Source organism: Coregonus clupeaformis, chromosome 5, assembly GCF_020615455.1.
Source record: "Coregonus clupeaformis isolate EN_2021a chromosome 5, ASM2061545v1, whole genome shotgun sequence".
NCBI lineage: Eukaryota > Metazoa > Chordata > Actinopteri > Salmoniformes > Salmonidae > Coregonus > Coregonus clupeaformis.
The window spans coordinates 21,869,894-21,894,541 of NC_059196.1; the positions used below are offsets into that span (position 1 = coordinate 21,869,894).

The 24,648-nt window shown below is 41.2% G+C and overlaps 2 protein-coding genes and 1 pseudogene across 5 annotated transcripts in view; all 3 read left to right on the forward strand.

The window, feature by feature from the left end:
* Positions 1 to 712: 712 nt before the first annotated feature.
* Positions 713 to 6,871, forward strand: LOC121564982 (upstream stimulatory factor 1-like). 4 transcript variants are annotated; one of them, XM_041875952.1, is made up of 11 exons: positions 713 to 784; positions 1,482 to 1,536; positions 1,706 to 1,755; positions 1,872 to 2,023; positions 2,201 to 2,314; positions 2,609 to 2,762; positions 2,952 to 3,039; positions 4,897 to 4,955; positions 5,104 to 5,216; positions 5,416 to 5,544; positions 6,103 to 6,871. In XM_041875952.1, the coding sequence occupies exons 2-11, from the start codon at positions 1,493 to 1,495 to the stop codon at positions 6,190 to 6,192; spliced, it is 993 nt and encodes a 330-aa protein (XP_041731886.1). In that variant the 5' UTR covers positions 713 to 784; positions 1,482 to 1,492; the 3' UTR covers positions 6,193 to 6,871. The 4 variants fall into 4 exon arrangements, with proteins under 4 accessions (XP_041731886.1, XP_041731892.1, XP_041731896.1 ...); XM_041875958.1 differs by having other exon boundaries at positions 5,104 to 5,198; XM_041875962.1 differs by having other exon boundaries at positions 1,872 to 1,990.
* Positions 6,872 to 7,253: 382 nt separating this feature from the next.
* LOC121557285 lies at positions 7,254 to 13,985 on the forward strand (annotated as a pseudogene).
* Positions 13,986 to 14,307: 322 nt separating this feature from the next.
* The window catches only part of LOC121565017 (ubiquitin-associated and SH3 domain-containing protein B-like), a 52,597-nt gene continuing 42,256 nt past the window's right edge, over positions 14,308 to 24,648 (forward strand). The window contains exon 1 of the mRNA XM_041875964.1: positions 14,308 to 14,579. Within this exon, the coding sequence (XP_041731898.1) occupies positions 14,452 to 14,579 (128 nt within the window). The 5' untranslated portion in view covers positions 14,308 to 14,451. The remainder of the gene's footprint in view (positions 14,580 to 24,648) is intronic.

The window sequence follows — 24,648 nt, forward strand, 5'->3', positions numbered from 1 at the left end:
AAGCCCCAAAAGGGATTATATTTGAAAATAACAATAATTTCATACCTTGATTACATTGAGACATGATCAAATAGGCTATTCATGGGAATAATCGGCAACAGATTTCCTAAATAAAACATTAAAAAATACTGAATTGCTGGTGATTTTACAGCAATTTTATTTTATTTACCAAAACCTAAAATAAAATAAAAAATCCCAAACAAAATACTGCTCTGTCGTAGCTCAGTGGTTACTTTCAACACGTTCTATATCAGCAGCGGGCTCGAACCTTGGGCTCTCTCCAGCCAGTCACTTTTTCCTCACTGTAGCAATTTGATGGGTATTGAGCGGGGAAATAGAGACTACAACAAAACAAGACATAGTTACGGTGCATGCAGGCATAATTCATTTGGGAATTTAGATAGCCTACAAAGTAGTGAAACAGTGAACCCCTTCGGGACAAAATAACGTTTAATGTACTTGCCCACGGTCCCAGATTCAGGATCGGTTTTATATTGTATCTCCTTCTGATTTATACCTGGGTTGTGGTTAGAATGCTGATCCTAGGTCTGCACAGTTGATGAAGCCTGGTAAAGATGGCCACAACTCTAGATCCGTTTGATTTATCTTACCCGGCGCAATTTCGAGGAGCAGTGGAATGGTAAACAGGCTAAATCTGCTCACTGAGCGCGCCAGACGATGTAAATTAAGCGCACCGAAAATGTTGTACATGCGCAGACCATTCAGTCATTGGCGCAGACAGCCAGTAATGTTGACAAATTACTGGGGAGGGGCCAATTGCACGGTAAGTTGCTAAAATTGTCCGATCTTGTATATAGCTATTGTACAAATACTGTATTCTCGATGCAATTCAATGTTTCAAGCAGCGTTGTACAAATGCCTAATATTAGACATTTGCTTGGCTTTATTACTGGCTAAATAGGTAGTTTGCGTTAACTCACAACATTAGCTATAGCAGCTAGCGATAGCAAAGATGCTTTGTTGAACTGACCCGTCGTAGCTTGAAGGAACCGCTGGAATAATGCAGCTTTATGCTAATGCTAGCTACATATTCGTAATTTATACAACAAGTAAATATCGGCATGTGTTTTGGTTAGTTAATACTTTAGCAAGCTGGATTTGACATTTTGATATTTCGCTGCAGATGTTTGCATAACGTCTTTAGCAATATAATGCATCTGCTAAAGTCACTGGGTAACGTTAGCTAGTTATTTGTTGAATGAAATTCCACGCTCGCGGCTACATTGTAGGGTGCAACGTTGACTAACTATTGAAGGGGCCTAAAGAGTACTGTTATCACTCCAATCAAACACACAGTATAGCATGTTCGTTGAAGGCTTTCTATATTGTAGATGGATACACGCAGAGCCTGTACCAATGTTTGGAAATCAGAGGTTTCAGGTTTGTGATTGAGTTTCAGTAGCCTGGTTTGTTTTCCCAAAAAGATAACCAACTTGGCCTTCTTCCTCAAACCTGTTTAGCTCCCGGGTGAATGAAGGAGATTCTCTTTCCAGTTGACACTGTGAAAATGAAGGGGTGAGCTAACAATACATTGATTTAACCATAATCCATTTGAACCAAAGCTACTTCCACATGATTTGTTGTAATGAATTGAGTGTTGGGCTGGATGATCATATTCTAGTACAAGTTGAAAGAGCGGTGTGTTACTGTATATTAACATTGTTCTTCTCATTTTGTTATGTAGTCAACAGAAAAGCCCTGACCCAGATGAAAGTGCACATGTCATTGAAGAAGGTAACATCATGTAGAAAGGAAATAATGCCCCTCAAAACCTCAGAAGACAAATGACACCCATGGTATTTTCTTGCTTATATTATAGAGACTATGTATTCTGATTTTTGCTCTACCAGGTGCAGTGGCTACAGCTGATGACCCATCAGCTGCCATCGCCACCATTCAGTCTGCCGCCACCTTCTCCTCAGAGCATCCCATAAAGTATCTATTCAAGACTGAGGGAGCAGGGGGGCAGGTAGGGGAGCTGTACTACCCTCCCACTGGGCAGGTACAGTTGGGGAGAGCATGCTCTACAGGGCTCACTAGATCTAGCCGAAGTCCCTGAGCTAGAGCTCTGAGCCCAGCCAATGCCCAGCCACAGTTTTCTGAGGCTCAGTCTTCTGTCATTACTAATGACCGATTTGATGTTTCGCTCAACAAACCTGTGTGTTATCTTTTGCTGAAGGTGACATACAGAGTCATCCAGGTGTCTGATGGACAGTTGGAGGCTCAAACTGATGGAGCCACAGCGGTTAGTGTGCTCACTGGATTTCCTGCAGCCACACAGCCTATGACCCAGGTGAGAATTTATACGAGCAGGACTTGGGGGCCCTCCCAGCGGGGAACACTGGTTTGAAATTATGTAAAAATAAGTCATTTCAACCTGTTTCTGGTTGAAATGACATACATTTCAATCAGTTTTGCCCACCAGGCTAGTAGTATTCAAAGTCGGATTCTGGAAATCAAACATAGCATTGTTTTTAATTTGTGATAATAAAGATTCTCTACTCTATTCTATTCCTCTATTTCTACTACCCACTGTATACAGTTTTGCTAGTTATTCAACACTGACAAAGGTGTCCTCTTGCTGTAGGCTGTGTTCTCTCAGTCCGAGGGGTTGGAGGGGGACGGCACTGAGACGCATTACACCTACTACCCTGCCACCATCGCTGATGCTTCACCAGGCACCATGGTAACCAGCGTGGTGCAGGCATCTGATACACATCTAAGTCAGAGCACTCCCACTGGTGAGGAGATTAAGGAGATTCAATTACATAGAAATAGAATTGCTAGATAGAATGAATATATCCTATTTCTATGCTCCATCAGGTTATGCATTTATTTCCAATTGGCTTCCCATTTAGATTGCCATTTAATATTGATACATTTATATTGACAATTTGAATTGAAGGAAGCAAGGGACTTATTTGTTTCAGGGCAGTTGTATGTGATGATGTCCCCCCAGGAAGTGCTGACTGGAGCCAACCAGAGGTCCATTGCACCTCGCACACAACCTTACAACACGTAAGCTGCCATTTTAATCAGTACAGTAGGTACTGGACTGGAGAAGCCAGGAGAATCATCACAGTTACCATATTAGTTAGTCACACTGTCCCATGTCCATTCATGAGTTTCTTTGTGTGTTGGGTCTTAATTACTTAGCCTTGTTACTGTTTTTAGCTGCATACAGTTGAAGTTGGAAGTTTACATACACCTTAGCCAAATACATTTAAACTCAGTTTTTCACAATTTCTGACATTTAATCCTAGTAAAAATTCCCTGTTAGGTCAGTTAGGATCACCACTTTATTTTAAGAATGTGAAATGTCAGAATAATTGTAGAGAGAATGATTTATTTCAGCTTTGATTTATTTCATCAAATTCCCAGTGGGTCAAAAGTTTACATACACTCAATTAGTATTTGGTAGCATTGCCTTTAAATTGTTTAACTTGGGTCAAACGTTTCGGGTAGCCTTCCACAAGCTTCGCACAATAATTTGGGTGAATTTTGTCCAATTCCTCCTGACAGAGCTGGTGTAACTGAGTCAGGTTTGTAGGCCTCCTTGCTCGCACACGCTTTTTCAGTTCTGCCCACACATTTTCTATAGGATTGAGGTTAGGGCTTTGTGATGGCCACTCCAATACCTTGACTTTGTTGTCGTTAAGCCCTTTTGCCACAACTTTGGAAGTATGCTTGGGGTCATTGTCCATTTGGAAGACCCATTTGCGACCGAGCTTTAACTTCCTGATTGATGTCTTGAGATGTTGCTTCAATATATCCACATAATTTTCCTTCCTCATGATGCCATCTATTTTGTGAAGTGCACCAGTCCCTCCTGCAGAAAAGCACCCCCACAGCATGATGCTGCCACCACCGTGCTTCACGGTTGGGATGGTTTTCTTCAGCTTGCAAGTGCCCCTTTTTTCCTCCAAACATAACAATGGTCATTATGGCCAAACAGTTCTATTTTTGTTTCATCAGACAAGAGGACATTTCTCCAAAAAGTACGATCTTTGTCCCCATGTGCAGTTGCAAACCGTAGTCTGGCTTTTTTATGGCAGTTTTGGAGCAGTGGCTTCTTCCTTGCTGAGCGGCCTTTCAGGTTATGTCGATATAGGACTCGTTTTACTGTGGATATAGATACTTTTGTACCTGTTTCCTCCAGCTTCGTCACAAGGTCCTTTGCTGTTGTTCTGGGATTGATTTGCACTTTTCGCACGAAGTACGTTCATTTCTAGGAGACAGAACGCGTCTCCTTCCTGAGCGGTATGACGGCTGCGTGGTCCCATGGTGTTTATACTTGCATACTATTATTTGTAAAGATAAACGTGGTACCTTCAGGCGTTTGGAAATTGCTCCCATGGATGAACCAGACTTGTGGAGGTCTACCATTTCTTTTGATTTTCCCATGATGTCAAGCAAAGAGGCACTGAGTTTGAAGGTAGGCTTTGAAATACTTCCACAGGTACACCTCCAATTGACTCAAATTATGTCAATTAGCCTTTCAGAAGCTTCTAAAGCCAAGACATAATTTTCTTGAATTTTCCAAGCTGTTTATAGGCTCAGTCAACTTAGTGTATGTAAACTTCTGACCCACTGGAATTGTGATACAGTGAATTATAAGTGAAATAATCTGTCTGTAAACAATTGTTGGAAAAATTACTTGTGTCATGCACAAAGTAGATGTTCTAACCAACTTGCCAAAACTATAGTTTGTTAACAAGAAGTTTGTGGAGTGGTTGAAAAACGAGTTTTAATGACTCCAACCTAAGTGTATGTAAACTTCCGACTTCAACTGTATATGGATGTATGATGTGTATGACAATGGTTTACACTGTAATATATCTGTTTATTCATGTCTATACTGATTGTGTCTTGTAGAAAATCAGAGGTCCCACGTACTTCTAGAGATGACAAAAGGCGAGCCCAGCACAATGAGGGTGAGACCTAGATACCCATCATAAATTACTCATACAATACTTCATATGAAATGTCTCTTAAATGCTAGTTGGGTTTGCATGTCACGTTGAGCACAGAATCATCTGCCCTGCCTACTCAAATTTGTTATTGTGTAATTTGTCTCCCAAGTTGAACGTAGACGCAGGGACAAGATCAACAACTGGATTGTCACGCTCTCAAAGACTATCCCAGACTGCAACATTGACCCTACCAAGTCAGGGCAGGTCAGTATCAGCAATGAGGTCAGTATCACCATAAAATGGGTCACTCTCAAGTCTAATGTGTATGGTCAGCAGTTTTTCCTGACCATGTCACCTTACTAGAAAGAACTTAGCTATAAAAATGAGGACCTAGAGTTTTTCCTTGTCAGAACACATTCTCAGGAAAAACATCCTGGCCTTACATGGGAGATGGTGACACGGTCTTTCTGTTTTGGTCCAGAGTAAAGGTGGGATCCTCTCCAAAGCCTGTGACTATATCCAGGAGCTTCGGCAGAACAATCTCAGACTAGGGGATGACCTAAGCACCCTGGAGAGGCTCAGAATAGACAATCAACTACTGAGGCAGGAGGTAAGACACTACGGCTGTGTTTACACAGGCAGCCCAATTCTGATATTTTGCACAATTATTGTAGAAAGAGGTGATCTGATTGGTCTAAAGACCAATATGTGGGAAAATATCAGAATTGGGCTGCCTGTGTAAACGCAGCCTACTATGATTCATTCATGCTTTGTAATAGGTTCAGATTTGGATTTTGCTGATCAGGCCGTAGGATTAGTCAGTGAGAGATGTTTGTTCTATCATCAATCCTGTTCACCTACTTACTGCAACACTAATTGTATGCAGTCACACAGAACCACAGAAAAAATGTGTGTTGGAGATTGTAGTCAGACTGCGCAGCATCACTGATATACGAATCACCTTGCATCCAAACAACTTATTAACTACTTATAAAGTGATCAAGGTTAGGGGTTCTGCACCTCGCTGTGATCACACTGTACCTCTCACACATTCTGAAAAACGTGCAAACAAAATACCAAACCTTAGGACAGCTTTTCACGAAAATCCATGCATCAGCTGTAATAATAGGCTTTGTTTGAGCTGCTTTTCCCCTCCAATTTTGAACAGGTAGAAGGCTGGAAATCCAAGAACCAGATTCTGAGGAACCAGATGCGACAGAATGGCATTGTTGGAGCAGCAAGCGCAGACCCTCAGTGAGGAGCAGCATGGGTAGTCCGGGGAGAGGAAGGATGTTAGATCATAGAATTTGAATATCTCAGTGGAGGGATGGTAGAATTAACTTGTGATAGAACTTTTGACCTCAAACCAGAAGAAAATTCTCACTTCACTACAAAAAGCGACCATACAAAATCAGTCTGAAGGAGTTTGTAGATAGGTCATTAATTGGTCACATTTTACATAAGGAAAACCATGTTAGCTCTTATAACTAAAGATTTTTCCCGCAGCTATTCAGCTGTCATGTACATACAATTGTTTAGCTTTTTTACCTTTGACACAATTGCGCTTCATTGTATCAAGTATATTTAGTAACTCTTAGAATAAGTCTCAAAATACATTTACATTTAATGCATCTAGAGTATGAGATGTCCCCACTTCCAGAAATGGCTCAGCACTTTGTTTTTCTAAAGTTGTCAGCGTAAAATGTATTACAATGATATATATTGTAATAAAGGATCTTTGTATTGGTAAATGATGATGGAACTTAATAATTTAGTGAAAAACTTCATGGGATTGAGAGCTTTCTGTTCAGTTCACTTATTGAGTCCACTATGAACATCAGTTATATCATTCTGAGTTTTAATTTCATCATTAGTCAACCTAGTATATAATGTATGATTGTCATGAGCATTTTTTATAAAAAAATATATACAAGTAATATGGATTTATGAACTATATTTTCTATTTTTATTGTTTCCTGAATGCATGCAATTTATGGGAACTCGCCAGCAGGGGTCATCATTCGGAGACACTGGCCCTTTAAGAATTAGGCTACAGTGTAGCAGTCATGAAGTCACATTTCAATGTGAAATCGTATGGGTACACCATTTTACTGTTTATTGTACTGTCTCGCATAAACCAAGGTATTTGATGTCGTTCACAAGCGAATAAGACTAGGGCAAAGAAAATGATCTGTATTTTATTGGTAGCTGGCCACGGCACTGTTCTAGAAACTCAGATTAAGGTAAATTGTTAATGTGAGCAAACGTGGTTGGTTCATTTCACAGCACAAGCAGGTCAATTCACAGAAAAACATAAATATGGCCATATACTGTGAGCTAGAGGAGGGAGAGAAGAGCAGCTCCAGGGGTATAGTGGAGGTATGCCCTGAGACCCACAGGTAGGCAACAGGAAAAATAATCTGTGGCAGAATTTATCTTGATACCAGTATATTGTTGATAACAGAACTCCCATTTGATATGGGTAATTTGCCACCAACAGAAAAGCCTAAAAGCCTAGGTATTTTAGGATAAATCGCTTCCTTGAGAAGCTACAGGAGGGAGTGACAGCATTGCATCTAGCCAGTGTGGTGTTCTACTGCCTTCGCAAAGCCACACTGCCTTACATCTCAGATTTCCTCAGCCTGCAGCAACAAGCCCAAGACAGGACCTTCGGCAGGTTCTGGGTCAGTAAGGACTGGGAACATGGGAATGTTTGGATTTGGGTTCAGTTTTCAATTCAGTGACTTCCGGAAGTGAAATTAAATTCAATGAATTCATTGATAATTGCCTGTTGTTTTATATGAGGATTTTCTAGTCATGATTTTAATTTCAATTCACTTTCTGAATTGAAAACTGGATTGACCCCAACCCTGGATATTACTGTAAGTCGCTCTGGATAAGAGCGTCTGCTAAATGACTAAAATGTAAAACGTACTGTCTATCAAATCGGTTAGCAACTAACACTCGCATCACGAGACTCCCTGTTTGTCTTTTCACCCAGGAGTGGATTATCAATGAGGAGAAGTTACCTGTGTTGGCATTAAACTGCCCTCAGGGTTCCAGCTCATTGGACAAGTGGTTGGTTGCTTTTTTCCTCAACCATACAGACTACTGTGGAGTTAACAGAATATGGTGTCATGTTATGGCATGAGATATGTAACTGTCTACTGGAGAGCATGTGAATAGATTGACAATCATTTAAGCATCACAATATAGTGGAAGGAAGGTGGTATGACTAGATGGTTAGCTCTATTGGAAAGAGTGATATGATGATGATGTATGTTGACGAGATTTATTTCTCTTCTGGATATCACAGGGGCTGTCAGACTACACCAAGTGGCTTGCCCACTATTCTGCCCAGCAACAGGAATGCCCTGCCAAACCTATAACATGCCGCTCATACGCAAGGTAGATTGCACCACTACAAAGACTTTCTGAAAAATAGTATTGATGGGTTGTTCTCTCACCTTTTGGACTCCTTCAGTGAATATGTCCTTTCAGGGAATGTGATCTAACATCATGTTTCACTTCCTCATAGAGTTGGACTGATGGGGAATCCTTCTGATGGCTTCAATGGGAAAACCATTGCCATGACCATCTCCAACTTCTGGGCTGAGGTCACACTGATGGAGAGCCAGACCCTGGTAACAGTCAGACTTGACTCCAGTTAATACAGTGCATTCGGAAAGTATTCAGACCCCTTCCCTTTTCCACATTTCGTTACATTACAGCCTAATTCTAAAGTGGATAAAAAAAGAAATCCTCATAAATCTACACACAATACCCCATAATGACAAAGCGAAAACAGGTTTTTAGACATTTCTGCTAATTTATTAAAAATATAAAACAGAAATACCTAGTTTACGTAAGTATTCAGACCCTTTGCAATGAAACTCGAAATTGAGCTCAGGTGCGTCCTGTTTCCATTGATCAACCTTGAGATGTTTATACAACTTGATTGGAGTCCACCTGTGGTAAATTCAATTGATTGGACATGATTTGGAAAGGCACACACCTGTCTATATAAGGTCCCACAGTTGACAGTCAGAGCAAAAACCAAGCCATGAGGTCGAAGGAATTGTCTGTAGAGCTCTAAGACAGGATTGTGTCGAGGCACAGATCTGGGGAAGGGTACCAAACATTTCTGCAGCATTGAAGGTCCCCAAGAACACCGTGGCCTCCATCATTCTTAAATGGAATACGTTTGGAACCACCAAGACTCTTCCTAGAGCTGGCCGCCCGGCCAAACTGAGCAATCGGGGGAGAAGGGCCTTGGTCAGGGAGGTGACCAAGAACACGATGGTCACTCTGACAGAGCTCCAGAGTTCCTCTGTGGAGATGGGAGAATCTTCCAGAAGGACAACCATCTCTGCAGCACTCCACCAATCAGGCCTTTATGGTAGAGTGGCCAGACGGAAGCCACTCCTCAGTAAAAGGCACATGAAAACCCGCTTGGAGTTTGCCAAAAGGCACCTAAAGGACTCTCAGACCATGAGAAACAAGATTCTCTGGTCTGATGAAACCAAGATTCAACTCTTTGGCCAAGCGTCACGTCTGGAGGAAACCTGGCACCATCCCTATGGTGTAGCATGGTGGTGGCAGCATCATGCTGTGGGGATGTTTTTCAGCGGCAGGGACTGGGAGACTAGTCAAATTCAGGGGAAAGATGAACGGAGCAAAGTACAGACAGATCCTTGATGAAAACCTGTTCCAGAGCGCTCAGGACCTCAGACTGGGGTGAAGGTTCACCTTCCAGCAGGACAACGACCCTAAGCACACAGCCAAGACAACGCGGCTTTGGGACAAGTCTCTGAATGTCCTTGAGTGGACCAGCCGGAGCCCGGACATGAACCCGATTGAACATCTCTGGAGAGATGCTTTTAGCGTCATACCCAAGAAGACTCCAGGCTGTAATCGCCGCCAAAGGTGCTTCAACAAATTACTGAGTAAAGGGTCTGAATACTTATGTAAATGTGATATTTAATTTTTTATGAATTTGCCAAAAATTCTAAAAACCTGTTTTTGTTTTGTCATTATGGGGTATTGTGTGTAGATTGATGAGGGTAAAAAACAATTGAATCAATTTTAGAGTAAGGCTGTAACGTAACAAAATGTGGAAAAAGTCAAGGGGTCTGAATACTTTCCATATGCACTGTACACGGCAGGAGAATACAAAATGCGTAGTGTCATCTCTGATCAAATTTTAAGGTATTCAACCATAAAGATAGTATGATTGATATGTTTGCTCTGTTTTCTTCAGGTTCTTCTGCCTCATCCACTCAATGACCCGACTGAATTTGGAAGCTTGCAGGATCTGTACTGTATCAGCCATAAGGAGGGGTCAGTGTAAAATCCCTAATGCAAGACATATATGCATGATGTTTACATGATGAATTCCCAAACCATATGTGTTATTTCATAGTTTTGATGTCTTCACTATTATTCTACCCTTGAATGAGTAGGTGTGTCCAAACTTTTGACTGGTAATGTATGGTTCATGAGAATATTTTTTTAGCATTAGCATATGTGCTAACACGCCTCAATAGGTACAGTGCGGCCATATTTGAATGCAACCATTTTTTCTCTCAAAACCATTAAAGACTGATATAATGAGATATCAATTCCAAATTCAGTGTGGTTAATCTTAGGGACATCCATGATAGCGATGACAAGTTTCAAGTTGATAGGCCACTGTGGACGCATAAAATCTGATTTTTGATTTGTCAATAACTTAGCCATCTTTTGACCAATCCCTTAGCTTTTCTCAAACTAGTTAAGACATGTACTATGGGCCTACATTCCATATTTGGTGTCATTTGGTCCTATGGTTTATGAGAAGAAGATTTTTTAAGTATTTCTTGCATTTTGTAGCATATTAACGTGTGTGCTAATATGCATATACTGTTGCCATATAGTGTTGCCATCTTTGAATGCATCAACGTCATTTCTCAAGCTCTTTATGGACTATTGTGAGTCCAAAGCTCGAATTTGGAGTAAATCTGACTTTTAGTCCATGAGAATATTTTTTTTATTATGATTTTAAGCATTAGCGTTATAAAGTCAAGAAAGTGTTGTTTCCTTATTTTTTAGGATATCAATGCAAACTTAACATGGTTCATCATGGTAATGGCTTTGATGACCCTAAAATGTTTCTTGTTGATAGGCCATTGTGGAGTGGATTTATGAAGGATTTAAATGGACAGGTAAAAAATGATTTCCTGATTTATCAATAACTCCATCTCTTAACCAATCCCGTATATATTTTCTCAGTTAAGTTAAGAGATGTACCATTGGCCTACATACCAAATATCTTCAGACATTTCCAAGATGGAGGAAAATCTATCCTGCTGGACCTTATAGGTCCTTGAGGCAAATTTGTTCAACATGAGGAAAGACACCTACATACAACGTTTCAAGTCTCTAGGTCAAACAGGGCGATGGATATGAGGGTTTAAGTGAGACTGCTTACAATAGTGCCACCTATAGGCCAATCGTTGCAATTCTTTTTGATCAAGTTACTCATGGCCTCTGGTAGTTCTGTCTGCCAAATTAGAAAAAAAAGTGACCAATCTATGCTTGATAACTGTGAACACCTGCAGGGGTGTCAAACTCATTCCATGGAGGGCCAAGTGTCTGCAGGTTTTTGTTTTTTTCCTTTCAATTAAGACCTAGACAACCAGGTGACCTTAATTCAGCAGTCAAATACAAGGGTGGAGCGAACACCCGCAGACACTCGGCCCTACGTGGAATGAGTTTGACACGTGTGGCCTAATGATTAATGATAATGATTTTTGAAAGGTAATTCATTTCTTTAGGGGTATGAGAGTTTGTGCATGTGTGTTTTTAAAGGTACCTGTGGATATCTTTGTGCATCCTCTTGCAAATAACTAGAGCTGAACATTTATGTATACATTATGTAACTCTGAGTTTACAATTAACCTTTTACATGTTCATGTTTGTGTGTTGACTGTACACAGGGGATTACACTCCTATGGCCATGAGCAGTCTTCCACCATTCTGGTTAGTTTATCTGAGTGATCCCAGTTACTCTGGTCGGATTCACAGCAACGTCAGACAGCGCTGGCTCAACGGTAAGACACACACACGGTAAGCTCGGTTGGCAGGCAGCAATGTTCACCAAGGTCGAGGTCAATTCCATTTCGACTTTGTTTACTTCCTGCATTGATGGAATTATCACTTCATCAATTTTAAACTGTAGGCTAGAGGAATCAGATGATAATGAACAGGAATACCTTTGTTCTCTATCCGTATTAAGTCTCTCTGTCCACTTTTTTTTTCAGGAGAAGCTGAAGTGGTTGAGGCCATGAAGTATTTTGCTGAGTTCACAGATCAAGCCAGGTTTGTGTGAGATGTTTGGAGGCACACAGGTTCAGTGGCAGTAGTGCCCCTGGTGCGATAGCAATGGCACAACATCAGTGGATGGTAGTTATGGGATTTGAACCAGCAGCCCTCCAGTGCTGGTCTGCCCCTCTAACCTCTGTCTACATACTACCCCACAGAGTTCTTGCCTGTCTCTTTGATATGGCTTAAATATCTAATCTAGGATCTTCAGCACAACAAATTCTTAACATTAAAAAATATATATATATATTTGCAGGATGTAACATATCATACGAAATGGATGATGTAGTACACAAAAAACAGGGACCACTTTTGGCTTGTAAGCACCACTCAAAACTACTGGCTGAAATTATACACTCTCAAACTTTTGTATCTTTAAGTGAGCATTACCTGGGAATGAAAAGGTTGGGTTCTCTTGTCCTCCACAGGGTTGCGCTGCAGGGAATGGACTGGAGCAGGCTGGCCCAGTTGATGGATGAGAACTTTGAGCTGCGACGGTAAAGACAAGCGTGACATCCTTTGAGTCTGTCATTGGTTTGAGGAAGTTAATCTCTTTGCTCCCATGAAGTGGGCTTTTATATCTGTGACCTTGGAAAGATAAAACATGATCGCCAACTGTCATAGAGACAGAAGATTTTCCTGACCACATGACCTGATCAGGAAAAACTCTTGGCCCTAAAGAGTTAATTGTCATCAATGAACAACATGATTTTACATAGTAAGATGTAAGGGCAACTTTTTGTTCAGACAGGAAACCACTAATACTGGAACGAACTCTGTCCTATAGGTCTGCGTACACAGAAGACTGTTTGGGACCAGGCAATCAAGATGGTGCAACTGGCAAGACAGGTAAAGTATAGAGTTACAATTTCCAAGAATATCTTATATTTTCCTATGATGTTTCTTTGTACTTTTTGTTTATCATTTGGTGTGTTTGCTTGCATTGCTTGCCAATGTAGTTTGGCTCAGCTGCGAAACTACCCGGCAGTGGTGGGGCTGTAGTGGGCTTATGTCTGGATCAAGGAAGACTGGTAAGACATCTTAAACAACACTGTATACTGTATGCGCGGTGGAATCAATGTAAAAGAGCTTAATTATTTTTCATACTTTGGTCACTTTATTTTGATAATCCCGTATAGATGGTTAATTGATGCTCAAACTATCAACTGCAACTCTGTTATATAACTCGACTTAACTTGAAACACCACAGCTTCCTAGGGTTAGGGCTAAAGTTTGTTGATAGTTACTTTAGCATCTATAAATTGGTCCATCTGTAGGCTCTATGTAGAGGACTATCCAAATACAGTGTCACCCATACAGTAGTAATGTTGTGCCTGTCTTTGCTTTGACACTAGGTGGAGATGAGGAAAGCGTTCCAAGAGGCTGGCTGTGTGTTCTGTGTGATTGTGCCATATAACCCATCTGATACCATTGGAACCAACAGCCAAGGCTGATTATCTATAATGGACGTTTTAATAATCAATCAAATGTAATATCTGTAGCTAAGATAACACAACATTATATATTTTTGTTCATGTGGGCAGATTTGTAGTCAATGATTTCCTGTGTGAATGGTTTATAATGAGGCAGTTGTGAAATGAATGTGCCTTGTAATGGTTTGTGAGTCATTTTATAAATGTAACACATTGTCTTTTTATGAACATTGAATAAATATGGATTATTAATTTATTAGGCAAATGCAGTGTATTAGTAGCCTAATTTCACTTATTTATTTCATCTACCATATTAGGCTGGGTCTAACGTTACTCTGTATTACATATTGCTCACTTTATCTAAAATTCCCTTTTATTTTTGGACTCAAACGTAACCTAACGTTTTGAGGACACAAATTGTAAACATCAAAGCTATACTGAATAGCCTATTATTATGATAGTATGGCTACTGTAATTTAGGACACTCCTTGGGTCCCAGACAGAGTACAGGCGAAAATTAATAATAGATCCCGTGCGCTCTGCACGTATCTTTCCGTTTTAAACACAAAACGCAGCAGCAGACATCATTTGAGTTTCTGGGGGCGGAGAGGGAGCTCCCGCAACCGCACTTGCTCACAAAAATAATCGGTTGTAGTCTATTAGTTATATTTCCCCACCACTCGCAACAGTATCGTAGACCTAGTCTGAAAACCAATGGAATCATGGCTGCAAAAGAGGATCTCTACAGCAAAATCATCCCGCGAAGACTTCGGCCGAAAGTACCCGGCACTGTGAAATATGGATCGAATTTGGAGGTCCTCTTATCGATGGGTTTCCCCAAAGTCAGGGCGTAAGTAGGCTACTGTGTACTTTATCCGAGTCACTCGTAGAGGTGAACACTAGCTCTTTGGGTATAGTTTTAGCATTTGTTAAAATTACAATTTGTATTTTGTTAAAAAATACAATGTTTTCTGACGCACTGTCGTATTTCACCTATGGAGGCAATCTTTTGATCCACATTATCTTTCTCACCATGCGCAATTGGCTGGCAATTGCCTACTTTTCCTCATTAAACTCTCACGCAACCTGGACCCGGGTAGGGGAAGACGTATCATACTAAACTAAAATCCGGGACACTCAAATTAGTATGATATGTTACGTTGGTATGGTATGTATTAATTTGTGGATCCATTTTGTATGAAGCGTTACCAATTACAATTCGTATGATATGTTACGCTTTGCAATTCGTACAATATGTTACGAATTTGCAATAAGTACAGTGCCTTCAGAAAGTATTCACACCCCTTGACTTTTGTTACAGCCTGAATTTAAAATGGATTACATTTAGATTTTCTATCACTGGCCTACACACATTACTCCATAATGTCAGTGGAATTATGCTTTTAGACATTTTTACAAATGAATTAAAAAAGAAAAGCTGAAATGACTTGAGTCAATAAGTATTCAACCCCTTTGTTATGGCAAGCCTAAATAAGTTCAGGAGGAAAAATGTGTCACTTAACAAGTCACATAATAAGTTGCATGGACTCACTCTGTTTAACATGATTTTTGAATGACTACCTCATCTCTGTACACCACACATACAATTATCTGTAAGGTCTCTTAGTCGAGCAGTGAACTTCAAACACAGATTCAACCACAAAGACCAGGGTCGTTTTCCAATGCCTCACAAAGAAGGGCACCTATTGGTAGATGGTAAAAAAATGAAAGAAAAAAAGCAGACATTGAAAAATCCCTTTGCGCATGGTGAAGTTAATAATTATACTTTGGTATCAATATACCCAGTCACTACAAAGATACAGGCATCCATCCTAACTCAGTTGCCGGAGGGGAAGGAAACCACTCAGGGATTTCACCATGAGGCCAATGGTGACTTTAAAACAGAAGCAGAGTTTAATGGCTGTGATAGGAGAAAACTGAGGATGGATCAACAACATTGTAGTTACTCCACAAAACTAACCTAAATGAGTGAAAAGAAGGAAGCTTGTACAGAATAAAATATTCCAAAACATGCATCCTGTTTGCAATAACCCACTAATGTAAAACTGCCAAAATTTGGCAAATAAATTAAATTTATGTCCTGAATACAAAGTGTTATGTTAGGGAAAAATCCAACACAACACATCACTGAGTACCACTCTTCATATTTTCAAGCATGGTGGTGGCTGAATCATGTTATTGGTATGCTTGTCATTGGCAAGGACTAGGGAATTTTTAAGGATAAAAAAAATGGAATAGAGCTAAGCACAGGTAAAATCCTAAAGAAAAACCTGGTTCAGTCTGCTTTCCAACAGACACTGGGAGACAAATTCACCTTTCAGCAGGACAATAACCTAAAATACAAGGCCAAATATATACTGGAGTTGCTTACCAAGACGACATTGAATGTTCCTGAGTGGCCTAGTTACAGTTTTGACTTAAATCAGCTTGAGAATCTATGGCAAGACTTGAAAATGGCTGTCTAGCAATGATCAACAACCAACTTGACAGAGCTTGAAGAATTTAAAAAATAATAATGTGCAAATATTGTTAAATCCAGGTGTGTAAAGCTCTTAGAGACTTACCCAGAAAGACACAGCTATAATCGCTGCCAAAAGGTGATTCTAACGTGTTGACTCAGGGGTGTGAATACTTATGTAAATTAGATATTTATATATTTCAATTTTCAATACATTTGCAAACATTTCTAATAACATGTTTTCACTTTGTCATTATGGGGTATTGTGTGTAGATGGGTGAGGAAAAAATATATTTAATCATTTTTTAATTGAGGTTCTAACACGGCAAAATGTGGAATAAGTCAAGGGGTAGGAATACTTTCTGAAGGAACTGTATGATAAATTGGAAGTTAGTGGCTGTACAGTAACATGCTTTACAAGACGTCAGATCTCTGGCTCTGCGGTTCACAGCGCTGTATGGGTTTTACAAGCAGCCCATAAATCATTACATTTGACCACTAACGGTTGATTAAAAACAAAAATCAACACTAGACAATCAAGACAAACAACCAACACCATTAAAACAAGCAACCCAAAGGTTTCTAATTAGGAGCTAATTACTACTTTTTAGCTACTTTGCAACTACTTAGCATGTTAACTAACCCTTCCCCTAACCTTAACCCTTTAACTTAACTCCTAACCTTAACCTTAACGCCTAACCCCTAGCTTAGCTAACGTTAGCCACCTAGCTAACGTTAGCCACAACAAATTGGAATTCATAACGTATCATACGTAAATCAAATTCGGAATATATTGTACAAATTGTTATTTGTAACATTTCATACAAATTGTAATTCGTAAAATATCATACTAAAAGGATCCACAAATTAATACATACCATACCAAACTTAACATATCATACTAATTTGAGTGTCCCGGATTTTTGTTTACAATATTACGTCTAGTCTATGAAACCAAGCTGTTTTAAGAGGTCACTTCATAGGCTACTGTAATCATGAATGTTGCTCTTGGTCTGGGTTGGAGTTTGGTGCACAATAGGCATTGATGGTAGTTGGTAGAGACTGTATATAAGATGGAATTCTAATAAATGCTGATGGTATTGATGAGATGAGATACTCTTCACTTACACAGATATGATAGCCAACAGAAAACATTTTTAAGTCTGGAAGAAAGGGAAATTTCATGACCTTGAGAGCGAGAGAGACTGTGTGTGTGTGTCATGGATCACGCTCAATCTTATGTTTTGAACTGAATGGATTGACTGTTCTTGATGTGACCAAATTACTGCAGCACAGTGTACAACTGTTATGTCAGCTGGGTACTCACTAGGAGAGACTCACAGACAGACTCACCATGTAAGGAAGCATTTACAGTGGTCCTAATGTCACCATTATAGAGAGTAAATACATTGTTAACTTTTCAAACGTATATCAATTGTATAATTTCTATGTGATCAGGATCACAACCCACATCATTGCTCAGTAAAATATGAAACGTGCGTCCCAGTGGTTATGATCATAGTTATTCACAATAGTATTGTTTTACTTCTCATATTTTTAAGTCCCAGTCTCAAGTCTGTATTACTTCCTATACATTGAGGTCAGATGTCTTAGGGAGTCTGACGTGACTTGCATGCTGAATGGTCACAGACATTACGCATTCGCGCGCACACACACACACAGCAGTAGGAATGCCTCGAGGCTCCCTTTGTCAGCAGAGAGAGAAAGAAAGAGAGAGAGAGAATGCCTAGAAGCTGTGAGAGAAGCCACAAGCTCTTTTACATTAGACAGCCCGTGACTGCTTGGCCATGACAGAGCAAGTTATTAATAGCCTCTTCCTCTCCGTCTCTCTCTATCTCCCTCACTCAAGTATTGACCCACTACATTTCCTGACCGACTTAAAGGGACATGCCCTAGGAGATCGTCATATCTGCCACCTCTGTCACTGACTAGTGTTTTGGTCCAGGGAGGGGGAGAAGGGGTTGCCTGAGAGCGTGTTGGATTCACTGGATGCTGTGAATGGACTGAAATAGTCAAGCAGTCTGATTCTTAGATGCTTAGGAGAATGGCAATGCAGAAGGGGAACAAAGCTGGGTCAGCATCAACTGACATTTACTAGATAATCTCTGGTGGGATGAACCACAGTAGCTACAGTGTGTGAGAGATATCATTGAGGAGTGAAAGAGCAAAAGGCAACAATGAACCGAATAACATCTGGGATGTTGAAACCCACAGTCACAAGGTGAAAAACTCAGACTTGCTTTCTGCACATAGTCATTTTGCCAAACATACAACCCTTCAACAGGGTTTTGATTCCAGTCGTAACAAGCGGTGCGTGCTGTGCACTCCCAAAACAAAGATAAATATAACTGCAAGCAGCCATGCCAGGGCTCACGCTTTGGCCCCATAGCGCCCCCATCAGAACTTCTGTACTCCTTACCACGCTTGCCAAATATCAGAACTCAACATCGAAGAGATCATACAATATGCTTCGGATGTATTTTGGACCAATTTTAATGATGTTGACTACTTTAAACGTCTTCTTCTCCACAACTGCTAGACTGATTGGCACCAAATTTGGTATGTAGCATCTATGTACACGTCTTTAAACACAATATATTCCAGGACTCTAGCTCAAACAATAAGTCCGCTATGAGCCAATGAGCTTGCATTAATGGTTTTTCCTGCCAAACGGTGCCACCATGTAGCCAAACTGAACCATACTATACAGGTTAGCTGGACTCATATCCCCGAGCATGTGTGCCAAATATGATCACAGTCAAACAGATCAAGAGATGTAAACATGTACCCGTTATAGCGCCACCGTGTGGTTGACCTGAATGTGCTTGCATACGTTGAGTATTGACAGTGTTTGGGACATGAAGTGTATCAAGTTTTGTTACAATATGAATATCTGTGTGTGATTTATATGCATTTATGTGCCAGACCACGCCCACATTCATGTTTATTGGTCAGTAGTGGCCATGTTGTTTGAGATGCTAGCCTAGAAAATAATGGGTTGAGACCTTGGTCCATACATGCTATATATTATGTTTTGCGCAAATCGGTCATTCGGTGCCAGAGGAGTAGCGTTTTAACAAAAAATTCAAAATGGCAGAAAATCCATCATTGCGGACCTTATGGATCCTTGAGGCTAATTTGTTCCTTGTGAGGAGCGGGACCTATATACCGACCTTTCAAAGTTTGCATAACCTTTCAATTGCTTGTTATATCGCCAACATCTGGCCAATTGGCATGTAATTGCATGAGAGAGTGTGGCCCATGGGCCTTTACCATCATGCCAAGTTGCACCCTCCTAGACCTACTATCTCACGGGAATTTGCATCTTTTACCAAATCAAATCAAATCAAAATTTCAATGTAAATAGTCCGGGTGGCCATTTGATTAATTGTTCAGCAGTCTTATGGCTTGGGGGTAGAAGCTGTTAAGGAGCCTTTTGGACCTAGACTTGGCACTCTGGTACCGCTTGCCGTGCGGTAGCAGAGAGAACAGTCTATGACTTGGATGACTGGAGTCTTTGACAATTTTTTGTGCCTTCCTCTGACACCGCCTAGTATATAGGTCCTGGATGGCAGGAAGCTTGGCCCCAGTGATGTACTGGGCCATACGCATTACCCTCTGTAGCGCCTTACGGTCAGATGCCGAGCAGTTGCCATACTATGCGGTGATGCAACCGGTCAGGATGCTCTCGATGGTGCAGCTTTAGAACTTTTTGAGGATCTAGGGACCCATGCCAAATCTTTTCAGTCTCCTGAGGGGAAAAGGTGTTGTCGTGCCCTCTTCATGACTGTCTTGGTGTGTTTGGACCATAATAGTTTGTTGGTGATGTGGACACCAAGGAACTTGAAACTCTCTACCCACTCCACTAGAGCCCAGTTGATGTGAATGGGGGCGTGTTCGGCCCTCCTTTTCCTGTAGTCCATGATCAGCTCCTTTGTCTTGCTCACGTTGAGGGAGAGGTTGTTGTCCTGGCACCACAATGCCAGGTCTCTGACCTCCTCCCTATAGGCTGTCTCATCGTTGTCGGTGATCAGGCCTACCACTGCTGTGTCGTCGGCAAACGTAATGATGGTGTTGGAGTCGTGCTTGGCCACGCAGTCATGGGTGAACAGGGAGTACAGGAGGGGACTAAGCACACACCCCTGAGGGGCCCCCGTGTTGAGGATCAGCGTGGCAGACGTGTTGTTGCCTGTTCTTACCACCTGGGGGCGGCCCGTCAGGAAGTCCAGGATCCAGTTGCAGAGTGAGGTGTTTAGTCCCAGGGTCCTTAGCTTAGTAATGAGCTTTGTGGGCACTATGGTGTTGAACGCTGAGCTGTAGTCAATGAACAGCATTATCACATAGGTGTTCCTTTGGTCCAGGTGGGAAAGGGCAGTGTGGAGTGCGATTGAGATTGTGTCATCTGTGGATCTGTTGGGGCGGTATGCGAATTGGAGTGGGTCTAGGGTTTCTGGGATGATGGTGTTGATGTGAGCCGTGACCAGCCTTTCAAAGCAATTCATGGCTACCGACGTGAGTGCTACGGGGCGGTAGTCATTTAGGCAGGTTACCTTCGCTTTCTTGGGCACAGGGACTATGGTGGTCTGCTTGAAACATGTAGGTATTACAGACTCGGTCAAGGAGAGGATGAAAATGTCAGTGAAGACACTTGCCAGTTGGTCCGTGCATGCTCTGAGTACACGTCCTATTAATCCGTCTGGCCCCGCAGCCTTGTGAATGTTGATTGTTTAAAGGTCTTGCTCACATCGGCTATGGAGAGGATGTTGCCTGTGATCCATGGCTTCTGGTTGGGATATGTACGTACGGTCACTGTGGGGATGACAACGTCGATGCACTTATTGATGAAGCTGGTGACTGAGGTGGTATACTCCTCAATGCCATTGGATGAATCCCGGAACATATTCCTGACTGTGCTAGCAAAACAGTCCTGTAGCGTAGCATCCGCGTCATCTGACCACTTCTGTATTGAGCGAGTCACTGGTACTTCCTGCTTTAGGAATAAGGAGGATATAATTATGGTCAGATTTGCCAAATGGAGGGCGAGGGAGAGCTTTGTATGCGTCTCTGTGTGTGGAGTAAAGGTGGCCTAGAGTTTCTTTCCCTCGTGACATGCTGGTAGAAATGAGGTAAAACGGATTTAAGTTTGCCTGCGTTATAGTCCCCGGCCACTAGGAGCGCCGCTTCTGGATGAGCATTTTCTTGTTTGCTTATGGGCTTATACAGCTCGTTGAGTGTGATCATAGTCCCAGCATCAGTTTGTGGTGGTAAATAGACGCTACAAAAAATATAGATGAAAACTATCTGCAGCTGTTATTGACAAATAGACATACCCCCACCCCTCGTCTTTCCAGACGTAGCTGTTCTGTCCTGCCGATGCACGGAAAACCCAGCCAAATGTATATTATCCGTGTCGTCGTTCAGCCGCGACTCGGTGAAACATAAGATATTACAGTTTTTTATGTCCCGTTGGTAGGATAGTCTCGAACGGAGATTATCCAGTTTATTTTCCAGTGATTGCACGTTGGCCAATAGAATGGATGGTAGAGAAGGGTTACCCACTCGCCGACTAATTCTCACAAGGCACCCCGATCTCCGCCCCCTGTATTCCGTCTTTTCTTCACTCGAATGTCGAGGATTTGTTGGGCCTGGTCTCGGAGAAGCAGTATATCCTTCGCATCGGACTCGTTAAAGAAAAAATCTTCGTCCAGTTCGAGGTGAGTAATCGCTGTTTTGATATCCAGAAGCTATTTTCATGCATAAGAGACGGTAGCAGCAACGTTATGTACAAAATAAGTTACAAATAATGCGAAAAAACACACAAAATAGCACAGTTGGTTAGGAGCCCGTAAAACGGCAGCCATCCCCTCCGGCACCATTGTAAATCCATGGAGAACCGGAATTATGAACGCCTACAAATACGCTGCTTGAACCCCTAATGAATGTAAATTTGATTTGACCTTGCACTTGAGGCTACTCGGTTGGTTGTGCCATGCACTCAGTATACTGGTGTAATTGTTGTGTCAGATGTACAACTCTGCCTTTAGGGGGAAAACACCTCTCTTATTTCACTTCACTGTCTGTTCGGCATCAGTTCCTTTTGATTTGGTTGATAGTAAATTATGCAGTAAACATACAACACAAGAATAGAGGGTATGAAACCCTGTATTACTGTGTTGTATGTTTAGTGCATAATTTACTATCAACCAAACTTGGCTCAAGACAAGACAATCAATTCAAATGGTTAAGGAATTTAGTAAAGAACATGGTTATGGCACTTGCTTGGACTCCAACAATGACCAGATACCCTATTTGCTGCCACTGACTGATATCATTATCACAGTCTACAAACAAATGACCCCTTTGGTTTGCATTTACATTTTGTGAAATGCTGCCCTTGAGGTTTGTCGTTTCTCCCACAGTATCTGGTACGACTGACTAAAACAGTGTTAATTAATTGGGACAGAGTTGAGCCCTGGTACAGTTTTGATTTGATTTATTAGGATCCTCATTAGCCGACGCCAATGGCGACAGCTAGTCTGGCACTGGACAGTATTCTTCCCATCTGAATTCCTCTGTCATTGAGCTACTATCTCATTATCAGGCTCTGAGTTCCCAATACTCTCTGGGGACTTCATTTATACTGAGCTGAATTCAAGTTCCATGGCTCGGTCTGATGCAGGCTTTCAGATTCTCTTCCAAGTCTTCTACTTGGTTTAAGCTGATGATGACCAAAAATATATTTAGTAAGACATAGCCTATACAGTGTCTTTATAACAATACATTTACTCTATATCTAAATTCTGTATAACTGTGTACTATATATCTTATCATGTTTTGATGATTATATTTACTCTAAGGAAAAGCTGGAAAAGAGTAGGTTTATAATATCTAATTATTCGGCACCTGACTCTTTTCCAGGGATGTTCACCACACATTTCCTGTGTAGTAGTAAATGCAGCTTTCACCAATTAGCTACGCTCACAGCATAATCCAAAATTGTAATGCACTGCAGCTTCCAGGGATATTTCTGGCTCATTCGATTTGGTTTAGTGCAGGCAAACACTATTTTTGAGATCTCTGAACATTGCAGTTCAAGTAACACAGTATGCTACGAATGCTGTCTTAGCGCATTTCCCCTGGTTTCTGAGCAGTTCAGTTTATAATGTGTTATCTCCACACCTCTGAAATGTTCTGAGTCTTTGCTGGGGAGGTTTGTGGAAAATTGTGTAAATATGCTGGTACCTATGTGCTGTTCTTGCCTTGCCTTCCGCTTTGATGATGAGTGGGACATTGTGAGGTTGAGGCAGCAGTGAGCCATATCTGTTAACTGTGGCTGGAAAGTCTGAAGTGTTGGAGCATGTGTGGACAACATAGGGGCTGACACAGTGGAACCTGTCTATTTTCAAGGGAATTGCTCTAGCTGCCTCCCCCTTCTTAAGCGGCAACATTGGATGTAGAATAACACCGTTGTTATCAATTTTTTGGTGTTTTTGTTCAGGTCATTTTCTCTGTCTTTAAAATAGTTATGTAAATGAAAGTTCCTTGGATTGCTTTGTTTAACATGTCAATGGGGTTCACTTTTTTACCACTGGAGCCTTTAGGCATTTTATCATACATGGTCCTCTGTAGCTCAGCTGGTAGAGCATGGCGCTTGTAACGCCAGGGTAGTGGGTTCGATCCCCCGGGACCACCCATACACAAAAATGTATGCACGCATGACTGTAAGTCGCTTTGGATAAAAGCGTCTGCTAAATGGCATATTATTATTATTATATTATTTATATTCCAATTCTAAGGCCAATTCATTTATAGGACAACTTTGCACTAACGTTGCATTAACACTGCATCACTCTGTATCAGGAGGAACATGCTAGGGTATGTAAATGTCATGTGTTTCCTTCCTAAGAGAGGTACATCACTGAAGATAACTGAAGATAATGCCTTTAAAGCTCTGTCTGGAAACTCAGGGCACCAGATAATGTAATCATTTTTCTCCAATATCACGCAACAGGATCAGTTAAAGAGGCCATAAGAAACCTTTGGATAGAAATCTTGTCCTAAAATGACCTCACTGGCCAGAAAGTGGCACATGTCCCCACACCCTTGAGCAAAAATATTATTTGATTAAAACTAAGGATGTGTGTGGTTTCATGAGATAAGAAATTGATTAATATTATATCATGAACCTCACAGCCAAGATTCAAGCCAACATTGAACGTAAACAATTAGCAACTAAACCTCCATAGTGTATCTTTGGTCTGTCCAGACACTCAGATACCATATCATGTTGTCATTGTTGTTCCAATATCATGCAGTATGGTCAGTTAAGAAGACGCTTCTTCAAAATCCTGTGGGTGACCAGCACAAAGAGAGAAGTGTGCCAGTCTGCTCCCTTCAATGCGTCCTATTCTGCCCTACC

Excerpts from the sequence above, each read along its gene's own strand:
- LOC121564982 (XM_041875952.1), top strand. The coding sequence starts at position 1,493 with ATGAAGGAGATTCTCTTTCCAGTTGACACTGTGAAAATGAAGGG. Across the intron at positions 1,537-1,705 it reads GACACTGTGAAAATGAAGGG|TCAACAGAAAAGCCCTGACC; the intron begins GTGAGCTAACAA and ends TTTGTTATGTAG. Across the intron at positions 5,217-5,415 it reads AGGTCAGTATCAGCAATGAG|AGTAAAGGTGGGATCCTCTC; the intron begins GTCAGTATCACC and ends GTTTTGGTCCAG.